An 18,167-nucleotide genomic window follows, 5' to 3' on the forward strand; every position below is an offset into this window, starting at 1 on the left:
TTAATGGCTTTGTCCTATTGTAGTTGTTGGGCAAAATGCAATTTTACCTTTATAAACTAAACAAAAACAATAATATCAATAACTCTCGTATTCCTGGTCCACGTCTCATAATTTCTCTTTAAATTCAAACCGTAGATTGACTCTTCCTTACCATCAATCACCATTGCCGACGAGTTTCACTTCTTGTTTGCCGACAAGTTTTGCTTTCTGTTTGTTACCATGTGTTGGGTCTCTTCTCTCTCAAGTACGATTTCAAAATCTCATTTCTCTCTTTATCTCTGTTCCAAGCTCATAGATATTAGGTTTTTGCTATTTTTATGTTTGATTTCTCTCTCTCTTTCTCCATTTCAAGCTTTTTCTTTGCTTGATTTTTCCTCTTTTTTTGTCCTTTTCCTCCAAACCGATCACTCGACGAATTTGACCCACTAAACCAAAGAACCGAGATAAATGGTTTCAACCGACCATTCAATCGACAATGGGTGAGAAATCTGTTCACCCAACTTGAGAGGGTTGAGTGATGATATGACTCCAAACTCGATCCGTACCAACCTGTGAACAACCCTATTTTGACTATTTCTTTGTGCATATGCAGTCTCACATCTCACACAATATTACAATGAGTAATCTCTTGGGGCATCCTCAAAATAGGGACAAAAGGTTTTCAACTCAGAATATCATAACAACTTAAAAACTACTAAACCAACTCCTACCATCTAATTAGTCATTTTTTATTTTTTAAATAAAAAAAATACTATTTTAATTCTTAAATTTTATAAAAAGTTTTTTTACATTAAAAAGTTCTTTTATATCATTAAATTATTAAAAATCTCTTCTTCTTTTTTTTTGTCTTAGAATTGTTGAAAATATTTTACTTTCTACCCTTAAACTTAATCAAAAATTTGTTTTGTCCTTAAACTATTAAAAAAATTCTTTTTTTCATCTACGTTTTGGCCTTTTAACCAAACTATTAAAAAAGAAGTCTTAGGGACCAAAAACAAGTTTTTAGTAAATTTAGGGTCAAAATAGTATTCTTAAAAAAAAAAAAAAAGAGCGGTCCGTGTGATGGGGCAGTGTTTGATATACACGTGTCTCTTTTTAAGAAACAACACGTGTCTGAACTCTGAATGCTGAGAATACAAAAAAGAGTGTACCCATTTTTTTTTTTTTTGATAGGAAAAAAAGAGTGTACCTGGTGCCCAGAGTCAAAGAGAGAGAAAGAGAAGCGTAATTGGAGGGATGATGAAATTGTTCGATGCACACTGTCACCTTCAAGACCCAAGAATAATTAGCAAGGCACCACAGCTGATTGCCACAGCTCTCGACACTGGAGTTGTTCGTTTTGCCGTTAATGGAGTCTCCGAGGTACCCTTTTTCTTTCTTTCTTTCCTTTAACTTCTTTTCTAGTCATTTCTGAATGGTGATTGTGGTTGCAGAAAGATTGGCATTTGGTGAAGCAGATGGGTGAGGACTACCCTTCTGTAATACCATGCTTTGGGCTTCATCCATGGTAAAAACTTCATCACTTTGTCATTTCAAAGCTAAAGCTCTTTTCTTTTTTTGACCCACATGAAAAAAAGTTGTTAATTTCTCTACTTTTGAAGGTTTGTTGCTGAGAGAACTCCCAACTGGTTCAACACATTGAAAGAATGCCTTGAGTCAACTCCCTCTGCTGCTGTTGGAGAGGTCCATTTACTTAGTACATGTGAATTTGTTGTTTACTTGATTGATTATGTTGTGTTGTTGTCTTAGAGCATTTGCATCAATCAATGCAAAATAGAAAAAGATATCAATTTGCGAAGTTGCTACGGAGTAAATTTACACTGACAATATTCACTTAGCATATAGTTTTTCATTCTTTCTTTATGTATGCCAAGGCTGAAGGAAGAGAGTGGATGATGGTTATTGTGCAAAGAAAGAGAAACCATTAAAAATAAATAAAGAAAAATTGATATTTTAATGTAATGTAGTATAAAATAGATAATATAATGTGTTGTGTTTTGAAAAGTGAGTGTATAAAATAGAAAAAAGTAGGTTTTTATGCTAAAATAGACAGAATTTTTTGCATGAGCTGATGCAAATGCTCTTGCTTTTTGGTCAAAAAGGAGATACATTTATAGTAGTGAAGTATAATTTTCTTCATTAACCATTTTGGGTGTAAGTAAATGTATCTAACTTTAAACATGTATTTGTTTTTTATTTTTTATTTTTTTCTTTCAGATTGGTTTGGATAAAGGTTCACATGGAAAACAGATTGATTTCACGGTTCAGGTTTTGCTATCCCAAAATTTTTGTTGCTTAATGATTTTGTAAGTTGTTTTCTCTTCATGGGCCCTGATGCTTGTTTCTGACCTCTTCACTTTGCTACATTCCATGAGTTGTGTTCATGTTAGGCATAATAGAACAAAAGGGCCAGTCTCAGTCCATTTATAATTGACAAATTAATCCAAATTTTGTTAGTGGAAGCCGTGTTAGATTTATAGCATATGTCAATTAAACGCGTGGAATGCAGATTTAGTTTTGTTTAGCCCGGTACTCTTGTTTTGACTTGGTGTTATAGGGAACTCTCCATGTGTATTTGTTACAAGTCTCCTTCATGAAAAATTCACAAAAATGCTGTACATAGAGTGGTTTTTGAGATATGTTATTTGATGCTCATTGAATAATGTCTAATATCCTTTTCCCAGTAGACATTTTTTTTTCCTTTGTTATTGGCTCAAACTTGTATTAGTATCGGAAAAAATTGAACTTTTACTGTAATTCATGGTATTTATGTTTAGTGCTATAATTTAAATCAACAAAGGACAGAATTGCTTGTGGAAGTTCTTGAAATTATTTGCATTTAACCATGCCCCTTTTGAAAATTCCCAAGTACATGTAAATATTAGTTTATTTTATGCTAAATGCCAATCTTTCTGTAACCTCAAAATGATAAACAAAACAAAAAGGAAAGTACTTCCCCTTCTGGCCTTTCATTGACTTTTTGGTGTCTTTACAGATTAGTGATTACCATCTGTAGCTGTAAAAAGAATTGCAACAAGCATAAATATAACAGACTCATGTTATTAGACATGCTCATTTATGTTGTGTTATACTGACAAGGAGATGTCTGCAGTTCCTTTTTTTTTCAAACTCTCTGTCGTCTGACAAAAGCTATTGTTTCTTCTTTCTTTTATTTTTTATTTTTTTCCCTTTTCCATAACTGTTTAATGGATACACGTTTGATTTTAGAGGTGCTTGTTGGACTGTATTATAGTCATAATTATTTATTCCAGATTGAAGTGTTCCGGCAACAACTTGAGCTTGCAAAAGAGTTGAAAAGGCCAGCATCCATTCATTGCGTTCGTGCATTTGGCGATCTTCTTCAGATAATGAAGTATGCTTCTTAATGTTATTTGTAATAATTTGAATTTTGTACTTAGAAATTGTAGGGAGGATAACTGGAAAAGTAATATGGTGTTAACTAATGGCCTTAATGAGACTCTGCGGTCCTTGACGGCAGGGTCAGATCTCTAAAATACAAATAGAATATGCATTTTAGTTGTCTCACTGTGATTTCTTAAATGGAAATGGGTGTTCATGCTGAGCTTTCTTATTTGTTTTTATTTGTGGTTTGGATATTGCATTTGCAAATTTGTATTTTCTAGGCATTTTCATTCAAATTTTTTATCTAGACATTACCTTTCAATTTTTATTTCTATTTTTATTTTTTGTTCTCTGTACTTTTTCATCCTTTGTTTGTTGCCCCTATGCTTTATTGCTAATCTTCATATCGATTCTCCTTCATGTTTCTCCGGAAACTTAAATTATAGTTGTGAATCAAAAGAAGCTAAAATTCATGAGCTTTCATATCTCGCTTCTTTGTGATGCTTACTTCTCCTATTTGTCTTCCAATGAGAGGATTAGAGCTTCAAGAGAAATAATATTTGTTTCTGATCTTCATATTGATTCTCCTTCGTGTCTCTCTGAAAACTCAGTTTTTAGTTGTGAATCAAAAAAAGCTGAAATTCATGAGCTTTCATATCTCACTTCTTTATGATGCATACTTATCCTTTTTGTCTTCTAGTGAGAGGATTGGACCTTTAAGTGAAACAATATTTTTTTCTACTAATCCCCACCTTCTTAGCCAAGTTGATACAAAAATCCAAAGCTTTGCCAAGGCCTTGTTTTCCCTCATTTGAATTTTGTGCAAATATAGCAATGAGTTAACAATCATATTATCTTTTCTCGCTTCTTATGCTTGCATAACTTCAGATGAGGAAGGAATAGAAGAAATAACTGAACCATATTGGCTACAATTAGGCATATTTGCATGGAAAAAATCATGATATATGTTATGGTGCCTTTGGATATTTTGCTTGATTTGGGAGATAAATTTCTTGCCTCCTTGGTTTAGTTATTTGCAGAATATCATGATGTGCTGCTATCTTACATTTTGATGTTTGCTCTCTAATATTTACACTACCTAATGCATACTCTTTTGTTATTCCCAATAAGATAGCTTGGTAACAAATCGCTTCTTCCAAAGCGCGCCCTGTTCTTTCCACCCGCAACAATTCAATCAATTCTCCAGGTGAAAAAACATTAGACATTCCCTCTTCTAAAACCAAAACTTTTGATGTTTTCCCTTGGCCATGAACCCCCTTTGTATTTTTGATTCACTCAACTATTCAACTACTAATTCATCAGCTAATATATTTCCGAAAAGTCGAAAACTAAGTGATAGGGGTTTTGTGAAATCTTCTAAAATATTAATGGGTAAAAGGCTATCTGTTGCGGGTCGAGGGCTCCTTCTCGTTCCCCTTCTTCTTCAAACCCCGATTTGTATTGTTCATAAAGAAATCTCTGATCAACGATAGAACAAGATCCAATATGCATCATATCTAAGGGATCCAAGATCCACACCTATAAATCGAAAGGTCCGAATGATCAAACATCTCAAAGATAGATAGAGAGGTAGGAATTTATCGAACAAACCGCACTCCTTCTATATGTTACTAAATTTATACCGTCCGCTATCTCATATATGATTCGGTCGAGCCAAAACAAAATATTTTTTCTTGTTAGGTGGGATCCATTGGACATAGATCCAATTTTTCAAATAAGGCATATATCTAGACTTTAGAGGGCTCTTTTATATATTCTTGGACAGAGTCTTGTGCATTAGCTTTCCTCAAGTCCTCAAGTTTGGTCCTTAATACTAGCATCACTCCCTGCTTTTCACCCTTTTTCTCAAATGTGTTATATTACTGTATGACTTTCAAAACTTGGATAACTAGTGTTTTTGTTATTTATTTTTGGACCTCAGTCTGAATTTGAATAGAAATATCTTGTTATTTATTCTTAAACTCAACTATCAGTACTATGCTTAAAGAAACACCTTTAGAAAAATATAAAGACACTCTCAAAAACAAATTTAAAAAACTAAATAATAAGTTACAACTAGCTGTAGCCCAAATGGCACTCCACCCATGGTGGTGCTGAGAAGTCGTAGGTTCTATCTTCAGAGTGTACTTTACTAAAGAAAAAGTGAAAAATCAATTTTTTTTTACTTATAAAAGAAACTAAATATTAAGTTACATAAAAATAAACATTAACAAGCATCCTAGATTAAAAAGAAGCAAGCACCCAAAAAGTTATTGAATTTATTATATGCAAATGCCACATCTTCTATATGAATATTTTTTTCAGAATAATTTTTATCTATAACATCCTCCTTACTTGTATAATGCTTAATTCTTCTAAATAAAAGAGAGACATTTCTAACAGGCTAACAGTAAGTCCTCTCTCAAACAAGTGTGTAAGTTCTACTTCTATATATATCAAATTTTCTTTCTTTCTTTCTTTTTTTTTTTCTTTTTTTTTTATATTTTTTTTATGTATCCTAATTAAACTTGATTCCTCATAAAATCGAGTTCAATCTGTTTATAATCAATTTTGAATCTGATCTTGACCTTGGGATTAATTGGTATTAGATCTGATTTTATTAGATCAAATTTAGACTTTAATCCAACCCATTGACAAGACTGATCATTGATTCTTAATGGTCTATTGTTTCTTTTTGCATCTCTCCCATGATAATTTCAAAATCATATCATAACATATGCAGATAAAGTCTGGCTCCAAGCTGTTTATTTTTTGATCTCTGTGGTTTGTACATCTCTACTTCTAACAAGTACTTGCTCTCTATCTATATATTGTTGTATCTTCAGATCTATGGGACCTTTTCCTGCTGGCTTTATTCTTCATTCGTACTTGGGCTCAGGTGAAATGGTACCAGAATTTGCCAAGCTTGGTGCTTACTTTTCATTCTCTGGATTTCTTATGTCCTTAGAAGCTCAGAAAGCAAAGAAAATGTTAAAGACGGTTAGTTAATCTATTCTTTTTTTATCTATCAAAAGAAAAACTATGGTTAACAAATATATTGTTGACTGCTATTACTATATGGCTTTGATTTTATTTTTTGGCAAATGCAGAAAATTTTAGTGATTCCCATTCCTTTTGTAGGTACCTTCTGAACGGATTTTATTGGAGACAGATGCACCTGATGCACTACCAAAGTCAGAACTAGGTTCGCTGTTTCTGATTGATGGAGATCCTTCCATCCCTGAAGAGCTCCAACGGCAAGGGGGAAAATTAAGCACTTCAAGTGTTCTGACCCGTGATGAAAAAGATGCATCAACACTGCCAAAAGAGACATTTAATCATCCAGCAAACATTCAGAATGTGCGCCCCTCTTGCTTTCACCCCCATTTTTTCCTATTAAATGCATTAGCTTATTTTGTATATCTGTCTTTGTGCCATCTTTGACTGATTAATTACCTTTCCTTTGCAGTAGAGCAAATCAATTTCTAGTTTTTGGCATGCTCTTTTCCACCTTGACCCAGGTAGAACTAGGGTGAATGATAAATAAGGGTGTAAAAAGGCAGTTCAAAGAGACCGAGTGCCATATGAGAAAAAATTACAAAACTTTTTGACAATTAGTGGAATGGAGAGTCGTGTAAGTCTGGCCTGTTCCCAAAATTTGATGGAACTTTTGAAATTAAAAACCAATAAGTAGAGGGAAAGAGTGGAAAGCAATATCTTGCTTTATTGTGGGATATAGGATAGATATGGTTTTTTTTTTTTTTGGGGGGGGGGGGTTGGGTGGGGGCGCATAAAACTGCAAATTGCCTCTCTCTCTCTCTTAATGATTGATGATGAGGGCCCTTGAAATTACTGACGCTATAGCAAAAGGAAATTGGCCTAGCCATCCTCAACTAGTTGAGTGGTAACTGGTAAGAGCATTTTGGTTCTATGAAATCACTAGAAGTTATGTTGATATTAAATATATAGGGGATGGAGGGGAAGGATCAAGGGGTCAATCTTGTTTGGGTACAAGAGTAGTATTTACCTATAAAAATCATATATAATACCTAGTACATGCTTACCTGTTAAGGATTTTTGGAAGATATTAATATACTGTAGTCATACAAGATTTTGACAAGTGCTAAACATGGTTAAAGGTGAAGTTGAATTTAGATAACATTTTTGGGGTTCATAAAACTACTTTAGGCAAGTAACAAGGGTTCTCCCACAGTTCATAGTAATAGGAAATTCTCTCATTCTTGTTAGGGTATTTAGAATATTTCTCATAATTCTACATTTGAGTACTGATCCTAGGCTATCTCTGTACTGTTTTTTCTGTGACGTATCCTCACAAAATAAATATTTGATCTCAAGGTTCAAATATTGTAATTCCTTATCTGCCTTTTCAGGTACTCAGTTATGTTGCATCTTTTCTTGATATGACCAAGGAAGAACTTGCAGAGATTAGCTACAAGAATGCAGTGCACCTGTTCTCTTATGATGGTTCAAAAGTACTCCAAGAAAATTAATTACAGTTTTTCGTTATATACAAGTACCAGGAACAAAAATTTTTTTTCCTTATAACTTATTTGTTATCTAAAAATGTAATATACATACCACCTCCTGGATTGTCATACAAAACTATTATTGCTTCAAAATCAAATTATCTGCAATACTGCCGTGCATCTTTTATCTTTCAGCACTTTAATAGAACCAAAAGAATTATTTCTTTTTGAGAACACCCTATAAATCTTCTGATGTTTCTGGGACACAGTCACAAGGACAGATCTGCCTGTCCCAGAAAGAGCACGCTCTGAGCAACTGGGTTTCTTTAGGGATACTGTGAATTTGCAGGATGTTTTTGGTAATTTTAGTTCTGCATTGGCATTGAAATTGTTGATGCAAACAGCTGATGTGGATGACAGGTTTATCCTAGCCAGTGCTGTTTTTATATTAGCCATTTTAACGTTCATGTATGGTGTACTGGGAAGATTATGGGTCTGAGTATTTTGTGAGTTGTCATTTGTACTTTGCAATTCTTAGTTCTTACTTCTTGCTCAAGTTAAGGTCAGCCAGAATTTTTTGTACATATCCTGGTGGTTAGTGCTGTGGATATGCAAATGCTTTCCTTTCCAATATATTGTTGTAGAAGTGGACAAGAACTCCGAAGTATTTGAACAGAGACACTGACTGAGTGCTGTTAAGGTTTTTCTGGTGCTATCTGGTCCCGTGCGCAGTTAAGGCTGGGTCTGGACTATGGATTTTTATGACTGAGACTTGGTCCCATGCATCACTATGGTGTTTGTATGTATTAGCATTAGCAACCATGGACATAACAAATTTCATAACTTTTTTCTTTACACCAATCATATTTGTCACCTCAACAATTGTAAAAATACCTCGATAATTGTAAAAATAAAAAATGTTGTGAACTTGGTTTGGCATTAGACTATTTATAGTACAAGTATTAGTATTACGCTGTGCCTTGATCAGGGGGGAAAAACAACCACCACCAACAAAAATCATGCAGATTACAAGAATTTTATATAGAAGTGACTTCAGGAACCATAGAAGCTTAAAAATACAGTTTACAGCTTCAATGTGTGAGTTTCATCGCTGTGTCTAGTGTAATTTTATAGGTCCTTACAGTCAATATCTCATCGCTTTTGTTTCTTGGAAATATATATCAAATCAAGGGAAATCTCGAAATTTCATAAAATTGATGGAATGAAATTTAGCCGTGGCCTTTTGTAGTACATTACTAATAACCTGTTTATCAGTCAGGCTCTACCTTGTTATGGTTGCTGTACACTGATACACATTGGAGTGTCCTATTAAGTAGTTCCAGAAAATATAATGCAGCCTGTACAATATTGGAGCGTCAGAATGCAAAGAACTTCCAGCAGTTTTTACTGTCGTTGCATTTTTCTTGTGTGTTTCTTAGAAAACCTTACTGTAGGCTTTATTTTTCTTCCTAAAGTTTTAAAAATCAGATATAATATGCTAGCTGCAGCTAACCAGCTCAGGAAATTTTATCTGTACACATTAATATATTAATGGTCATGAAACATTTTAGCATAGTAATCGTCATGAAAATCCAGTTACAATTTTCATTTATGATATTTACATAAATCTGTTAATCCTGACGTTTCCATTCTGTAGAAACAGAAGAACCATGAATTGTGACAGTGCTTCTGTTCGTATTCAATGGCAGCAACTCCATCTCGTTTCTATAAACAAAGATGAAACCGTCAAAGCAACAACTGGCTCAAGCTTCTTCTTTGCTAATCACCCTCCCACTCTTAGAGAGTAGAAGGTCTTTCATATCTCTGTAAGTCCTGAGCTCTTCAAGTGCATCAACTTTCTTCCGAGGCATAAAGAATCCGGAAGCTGTAGCAACTCCTCCTTCAAGCTCAGTCTTCATTGAGTGGGATGAGTAACAACTTGGATCTTGGCGCAGAGGAGGTGCTGTCCTCAGCATGCGAACAAGTTCACCAACAGCAGCATCTTGTGATTTTCTACCTATTGGCAATGACTGTGAAGTAAACTCAGAAGCTTTTTTCCCCTCGAGATTCTGACTGTACACCCAAATATTTACACAAAGTAAATACTTGATACAAAAGCAGTAAATCACACGCATATTACAAGAAGACAAAATACAATAATTGTGAATGCAGAAACTCATTTACAAGCAACAAATGCCGGAAGAGAGAAGTATTGTGTAACCACAAACTCATGTACAAGCAACAAATGACTGAAATGGATTAATTTAAATAAGTATACAACTGTGTTAGTTCCAGAAAAATATATTCTTGACGTGTTCTCAAGCTGATAAATTAGAGCTCATACGTTACCCATCAAGAATCGTGACCTCTTTTATTCTTAGACCTATGATACTAAATAGGGAGGAAATATTTGGAAAGATTAAATCACCAAGCAGTAACTACTGTTAAAAAAGGGGGGGGGGGGGGGGGAATGGGGAACCAAAAGTCCACAACTTTGGGTGTATTTACTTTATCTTCCTGAACAAGGAAGGCTAGCAGCGTGCACTGCTAGCACAATGCCATTCCCAATGACCACTAAGACCAGAATACTTAGGCAACTGACAGATGCATGATGGTCAAATAAAATATGAAACTGTTGCCTGCACTTGGCAAGTGAAAGAGAAATGTCAAATCTCTGGGTTGTGGTTGGCAAGGGACCAAATTGAGAATCCAATATACAGAGAACAGATATGCAACTGGCAGGCGCATGATGTAAAGTAACGCAAGCCAGGAACCAGTGGACTTATCAGGGGCTTTACACAGACTTTTAGTGTGCCATGTGTTTAAGAGTAGGGGAAGTCCTTAAAAGCCAGATTCATCCAAAAACCTCATCCAACAAATATAGCCTCCTCCACAAAGCAACTTTGACTAGAAATAGGTACGATTAAATCATTATGGTTGTAGTGTGAAACTAAGGTTTTAATCAATTCATAGGATCTTACAAAAAGAATTCCTGTCAATAATAAAGAAAACAGAAGTTTGGTAAACCATATGCATAACCAGGTGTGCTTAAAGTTCCTAAGGATAAAGCAAACTCACTCAACTGTACTACAACAAAGACTTAACATGCCCAGCTCTTTGTGTAATGTACATTATGGGGTCTCCACATCCACAAAAGATGAGTCAAGGCCCAAGATCAGGCTGGTGACAAGTAGATCAATGTGTTATTGCTATAGGAGCTATAAATGTTCTTATCATATTTGCTGAGATGTTCACGAATGATTCGGATGATTATTCTTGTTTAAATTACTACGGCTATGAATACTTTCTGCCTTTTTCACAGCTTAGTGGAGGACAAGAGGCCTCCTTCCGGGGGTTCACAGGCAGGTACACAAGAAAGATCAACATCTCTTTTGAAAGTGTCTTAACAATGCAAAGCTTCTTAGTCAAAATCCATCAAGAGAGAGCATAGCACTGTGTCCATTTAGAAGAACTAAAGCTTTTGATGTTGCTAGTTGCCAATGTAAAAATGTATCGAAGGTATAACAGAATAAATATCAGGAAGGAAACAGTAAATTAAGAAGAGAGGGCGATTTGAACATTGTTTGACAAATAAAAGGCAGTCTGAAGTTAGAACATAATTATGTTGCAGAAGTAAACCAAATGAAACTAGACCTGGATTCTTCTATGCGACACATTAATGGACATGTAACAAACCAAGTTCAAAATAATATCGCAGAGAGAGAGAGATGTTAATAAATGATGAAACTGAGAAGAGAAAGAGAAATGGAGACATACATAATAGAAAAGAAATAGAGAGAAAAAATTGTTTCATTGCCCATCCAAACGTGTTTTTTGTGTTTTTCTTTTAGAAATTTTTTATTTTTTAATTACAACTTTCCAGGTGTGTTTTCATTAAAAACCAACACAAAATGGTTTTGAATTTTTATTCTTAAAAACAGGTTGATGCTGGACAACCTAGGCTTCCCACCTAGATTAGTCCTACAGTTGACCTTAGGCTTCCCACCTAAGGTGTTTGGATTCACCACCAAACAAACGCAAAGCAAATTTTGCAAATAATCTTAATGATAATAATAATAGTCTAAAAATACAAAAGAAATCTTCTGGAGCTTTATATGCAGCTTCCAGGAATCACAATGATAAGGATAAACTCTCCTAAACAATTTCAAATACTAATCTGTAATCCTAAACAATCTCAAATACTAATCCGATAATCCTAAACAAATGCTAATGATAAACAACTAGTCCTAACCAAACTCAGATACTAATCCAAACTAAGCAAATAACTACGTTACAATATGAAATTGTCCACTGAAAATCTAAAATGATATTGAAATAACTTTTGGTTATGCTCCTGCATCACAGGTTTTTGAAAAACAATTTTCTCATTACATTACCTAACAGGCCCAAGAGTGTTGGCTGGGTATTTCTCTCTCTCAACTTGTTTATTTCTGCTTTCATGTAATGATAATACTAACATTATGAACCAGTTAAAGACCACCATTGCAACCATCAGGTAAGCTTTAAGCTTGCCTATATTTGTACTTCCTTCTTCCTCCTTTCCTCCTCCTTCCTTCTTTCCATTACTTAAGTTCTTTACCATGAAGCATGCTAAAGATGGTATTACAGGCTTCCCTAGTCCAAATAGAATCCTCAAATAAGACAAAAAAAAGAAGACAGACACCCAAGCATAACTGTTCTTAGTGAATGATGATCAGACTCAATGCAACCGAGCCATTTCCTTTCCATCATAAAATGCAAATCAAGATTGTGAGATAATTTATTTGTTATATTCAGACCATTAAAATCAAACAAACTTCAATTTCAAAACCCTTTTTCCAGAGTGATTATTCCTCAAAATCTAGTAACCAAGCAGTTCAAGAAGCTGCAATCCTATAAGTTATAACCAACAATAGGAGAACTATTAAGAAGGGTGCAGGGAAGGTGGCAGGGGAAATTAAATAAAACCTCTGAAAAGTACGATTACTGGCATAAAAACATTGATACTAAGCAGAAGATGGTTTATGACTTGTATAACTATAGTTATGAAGTAAACTGAAGTACCTGGCATGAAAATCCGATGTATCAACATCATCAACATCAAAGGGATATGAAAAGTCAATATCATCCAATTCGTCCTGGAAAGATAATCTGCTGGAGCTTCTAGAAAATCCAATACGTGGTGAACCACTGGAAGATAACAATCCTGAGAACCGCCCTGAATCATCTTTGCTATCTCTGGTCACCTATGAAACACATAATAATTGGTCTTATCAGATAACCACAAAAATATTGCTAAACTTCAGGAGTGGGATGTATAACTAAAAGTATCAGGATTGGAAAATCGGGACTACCTTCTGACCAGTATAATGATTTGCTGTCACAGGCTGCATCTCACCAGACCTTAAAGACTCTATTTTCCTAAAGTATGTGATTCCAGATGGAGACTCCTGTGATGAAGGATCGGTCTTTCTGCTTCTGGGAGATAAAGGCGGAAGAGAACTTCTATTTGGATCAGAAGAATTGGGAGAAAGGTATCTAAAATTTCTGCTCGGCATTGGAAGTGGTATACTTACAGGGGCAGTTTCTGAGCGTACACGTGTCTGCACAGGATAAGCATTAGAAATGTATGATGGGGAAGACGGGGATGGAGATGGCGAGAATGGAGGTGAAAGTTGATGATCATCATAACTGATAGCCTTTTGATGGGTTGGCACTCTATAATGTTGAACTCTATTGCCATGAATATCAGTAGGTGGAGTAGGATAATCATATGGCATGGAAGATGGATAATATGCAGGTGGAGAAGGATAATCATATGGCATGGGAGATGGGTAATATGCAGGTGGAGATCCAACAAAGGGTTGATTCTGTGCAGAAAAAGCTGCTCTGTGGAAGCCACTTGTCCAGCTGTGTGGACGTTGTAATGGCACAGGAGCTGGAGCTTGTACTCCTCTCAACGGAAAGGAGGTAGCACTAACACCCTTCTTTGAGGAGGGAAACGACCTTAAAGGGTCAGTGTTGGGGCTACCAACATAATCTGTAATAATCTTTGGTGTCATTGAAGTTGAGGGCTCAAGGTTGAAATCAGATAGCGTTGTGCGGTATGTCACAGATATACAAAGGCGGCCAGGGTAGGCCTCTACAGCAGGGAAACTGTGTTCCTCCATCATTCCTTCCTCCGCCCTTGAGAATGGATCACTAAATGAAGACACCTTGTAAATGATATCAAAATTATAAGTCCGACTTGATGTACTTAGCTGCCGAAAGATCCTATATGCTGGGAGTAGCCTCATTTGTGAATAAAGAGCCCGTAAAAGAATTATCGACTTCTTATATGTTTTCTTGTAAATGGCAGAACTTTCACCAGTTTGCGCAGCTACAACTCGTGGATATTCATACTGAACAACCCACCTCTCTATAACTGTCTCAACGGATCCCCCTACTGCCACAGATGGGGAATTAGATCCTTGGCGAACAAGAATCACATCAATTATCATTGGATCCATCACATTCCTATGCCAGAAATTCAAGTTATCCAGAGCCGCAGGGCGGTCACCTAGTACTAAGTTGAACCATTTGTCACTCTTTCTGACCTGAGAACCCAACGACAGATCACCGCTACGATCATGTGGACGAAGGGAAGGAACCCTCGAGTCTAGAATGATATGTAAGCTCTTCAACAAAAACTGTGAAACAATTTGTTCCAGTTTTCCCGATTCGGGCTGAAGATTACTTTGCAAATCCATCTTTCTCAGCAAAAAATGTCAAACTAATAAATATCAACCTCCCGATCCCTCTTTTTCACATTCCACTTCCATCACAAACAATCCATACCCAGAAAGGCCCACTCTTTGCCAAACTCAGTTAAAGACAACCAACATGAATTCTGAAGCAGTCCAACAAAAACCAAATAACATGTTATGACAAATTCAAGGATTAAAAGAAACGAATACAAACACACACACACAACCAAATTACTGTAAACAAAAGAAGCTATTCAAAAACTGTCCCTCAGCAACAAATCAATGACCCAGATAACCCATACCCACATAGATTAACTCCAAAAAAAAATTAAAAATTAAAACTTTACCAAAAAATAAACAAACCCAATAAGCTAGAAAATAAATCAAGCAAAAGAATAAGCCATAACGATTGGAAAAGCAATGGATCAAGGAATTGGGTTGACGAAAAGAAAATAAATTAGCAAGCAGTATGATATATGATTCAGTAACCAAAAAGAGAGAGAGAGAATGTGAAACTTACTCAAAGATAAGAACGAATGGTATTGTGGTGTACAAACCAAAAGGCAAAAATTATTGGGGAGAGATTATCCAAACCCAAATCAAAGACGTAGCAGCAACAATTGAGGATAGCGTAAAGCATACAGGTCTTTATTTATTTATTTATTATTCAGATAATTGGTACTTATATTCATTAACTGAATTTTAATATTGTATATATACGAATACTAAGGAATTGAGGCAAATGTTGTCGTTTAGTTAGTAAGAGAGAGAGAATGTGAAACTTACTCAAAGATAAGAACGAATGGTATTGTGGTGTACAAACCAAAAGGCAAAAATTATTGGGGAGAGATTATCCAAACCCAAATCAAAGACGTAGCAGCAACAATTGAGGATAGCGTAAAGCATACAGGTCTTTATTTATTTATTTATTATTCAGATAATTGGTACTTATATTCATTAACTGAATTTTAATATTGTATATATACGAATACTAAGGAATTGAGGCAAATGTTGTCGTTTAGTTAGTGAAACAACCAAGGCATCAAATGACGCAAATTCCTCTTTCACTCTCTATTCATTAAAATTTGCTAATAAAGCTCATTCCCTTTTAATTTCAGAATGTGTAATAAATAATATATATAATATAATAATAGATTAATGAGACAAAAACAAAAAATACGTTTTTAGTATTATGAACGTGGAGCCATTAACATGGCAAAACGGGTCAGACCCGTTTGACCCGACCCGTTTGACCCGCAACCCGTTTGACCCGTTTAAAAATGACCCGTTTTGACCCGTGACCCGTTTTGACCCGCGACCCGATTGACCCGACCCGGACCCGACCCGATCCGCCCGTTTTTCCACGTCTACCAACGTTGAGTAGATTGAGATTGAGGTGTAATTCTTATAAGATATTTACTTATTCTTCTTCACTTAATATGTTATGTACTCCATTATAGTTTGTCATTCTTTACTTGCCACCTTCATTTTCTCTTCCGACTTTAAACATATCAAAAATTATACCAAGATTAGCTTCTAGAAAGCTAGAATAAGAGTTGCACCAAATTTAGGTATCAAGTGTTTAGTGGTAATTGGTAAGTGGTAATAGTATCACCAATGAAAATCTAATCACAGTTAAAGAGCTTAGAAACAATTGACAAATTGTATCTATTTCCAAAAAAAAAAAAAAAACTTGTTTGAAAAATACGGGTCAACTCGACTCATCCCGCGACCCGTTTGACCCGTGACCCATTTGACCCGCAACCCATTTGACCCGCGACCCGTTTGACCCGCAACCCGTTTGACCCGTTTATAAATGACCCGTGACCCGTTTTGACCCGCAACCCGATTGACCCGACCCGAACCCGATCCGACCCGCCCGTTTTGCCATGTCTAGGAGCCAATTTGTCAATAACTCAATTGTCCTACATGGTCATTCTACGGTACCCCATATTATTTTTGGGGGTACGATACTCACTCAAATCTTTTTTTTTTTGCTAGGTAATTACTCACTCAAATCTTAGTTATAGATTTCACTTATTTTAATCTGGTCTGTTTATTTAATTTTAATAAGCTACCTGCTACCGGTCATCTAGGTTTTCTATAAAACCTAAAAAACAAAACATACAAGTTTTTCTTTTGTCAAGCGCTTGAGAGAGATCTTTAATTAACGAGGTTCTCCCCCTCGTTGCCTCTCTCAAACCTTCATGGCTTTGCCTCCTTAAGTTCTATGTTTGGTATTCAAATCGTGATTTTGATTTTTAATCATTTTTCCTATTTATTGATTGAAGTCACTAGAAAACCCTAGAAAGATCAAATCCTACACCTAAATGACTTTCGCTGAGTCTTGAAGAATGGTTTGATACTTTTTCTTTTACTTAATCATTTTAATTTAATTTTCAAGTTTGATTTTTACTCTTCCCTAATCTGTTGTTTGCTAAGTGGCACAACACGGTTTATATTCCTCTGATTGTTAATTCTTCATCTTCTTCTTCTTGGTTCTTGGAGAAATACGATCATGTGGACGAAGGGAAGGAACCCTCGAGTCTAGAATGATATGTAAGCTCTTCAACAAAAACTGTGAAACAATTTGTTCCAGTTTTCCCGATTCGGGCTGAAGATTACTTTGCAAATCCATCTTTCTCAGCAAAAAATGTCAAACTAATAAATATCAACCTCCCGATCCCTCTTTTTCACATTCCACTTCCATCACAAACAATCCATACCCAGAAAGGCCCACTCTTTGCCAAACTCAGTTAAAGACAACCAACATGAATTCTGAAGCAGTCCAACAAAAACCAAATAACATGTTATGACAAATTCAAGGATTAAAAGAAACGAATACAAACACACACACACAACCAAATTACTGTAAACAAAAGAAGCTATTCAAAAACTGTCCCTAAGCAACAAATCAATGACCCAGATAACCCATACCCACATAGATTAACTCCAAAAAAAAATTAAAAATTAAAACTTTACCAAAAAATAAACAAACCCAATAAGCTAGAAAATAAATCAAGCAAAAGAATAAGCCATAACGATTGGAAAAGCAATGGATCAAGGAATTGGGTTGACGAAAAGAAAATAAATTAGCAAGCAGTATGATATATGATTCAGTAACCAAAAAGAGAGAGAGAATGTGAAACTTACTCAAAGATAAGAACGAATGGTATTGTGGTGTACAAACCAAAAGGCAAAAATTATTGGGGAGAGATTATCCAAACCCAAATCAAAGACGTAGCAGCAACAATTGAGGATAGCGTAAAGCATACAGGTCTTTATTTATTTATTTATTATTCAGATAATTGGTACTTATATTCATTAACTGAATTTTAATATTGTATATATACGAATACTAAGGAATTGAGGCAAATGTTGTCGTTTAGTTAGTAAAACAACCAAGGCATCAAATGACGCAAATTCCTCTTTCACTCCCTATTCATTAAAATTTGCTAATAAAGCTCATTCCCTTTTAATTTCAGAATGTGTAATAAATAATATATATATATAATATAATAATAGATTAATGAGACAAAAACAAAAAATACGTTTTTAGTATTATGAACGT

At 35.2% G+C, this 18,167-nt stretch overlaps 2 protein-coding genes across 2 annotated transcripts; one reads left to right on the plus strand and one right to left on the minus strand.

Moving 5' to 3' along the window:
• Window positions 1–1,161: 1,161 nt before the first annotated feature.
• LOC112019845 (uncharacterized) lies at window positions 1,162–8,018 on the plus strand. Its single transcript, XM_065782027.1, has 8 exons — window positions 1,162–1,362; window positions 1,434–1,507; window positions 1,602–1,683; window positions 2,218–2,268; window positions 3,273–3,373; window positions 6,210–6,363; window positions 6,505–6,723; window positions 7,755–8,018. The coding sequence occupies exons 1-8, from the start codon at window positions 1,237–1,239 to the stop codon at window positions 7,872–7,874; spliced, it is 927 nt and encodes a 308-aa protein (XP_065638099.1). The 5' UTR covers window positions 1,162–1,236; the 3' UTR covers window positions 7,875–8,018.
• Window positions 8,019–9,367: 1,349 nt separating this feature from the next.
• Window positions 9,368–15,267, minus strand: LOC112019844 (autophagy-related protein 13a). Its single transcript, XM_065782026.1, has 4 exons — window positions 15,117–15,267; window positions 13,205–14,739; window positions 12,915–13,096; window positions 9,368–9,923 (listed from the first exon to the last, which is right to left on the minus strand). Exons 2-4 carry the CDS (start codon window positions 14,597–14,599, stop codon window positions 9,614–9,616), a joined length of 1,887 nt encoding a protein of 628 aa, XP_065638098.1. The 5' UTR covers window positions 14,600–14,739; window positions 15,117–15,267; the 3' UTR covers window positions 9,368–9,613.
• Window positions 15,268–18,167: the final 2,900 nt, after the last annotated feature.

Source organism: Quercus suber, unplaced genomic scaffold, assembly GCF_002906115.3.
Source record: "Quercus suber isolate HL8 unplaced genomic scaffold, Cork oak 2.0 scaffold_286, whole genome shotgun sequence".
In the NCBI taxonomy this organism is placed as follows: domain Eukaryota; kingdom Viridiplantae; phylum Streptophyta; class Magnoliopsida; order Fagales; family Fagaceae; genus Quercus; species Quercus suber.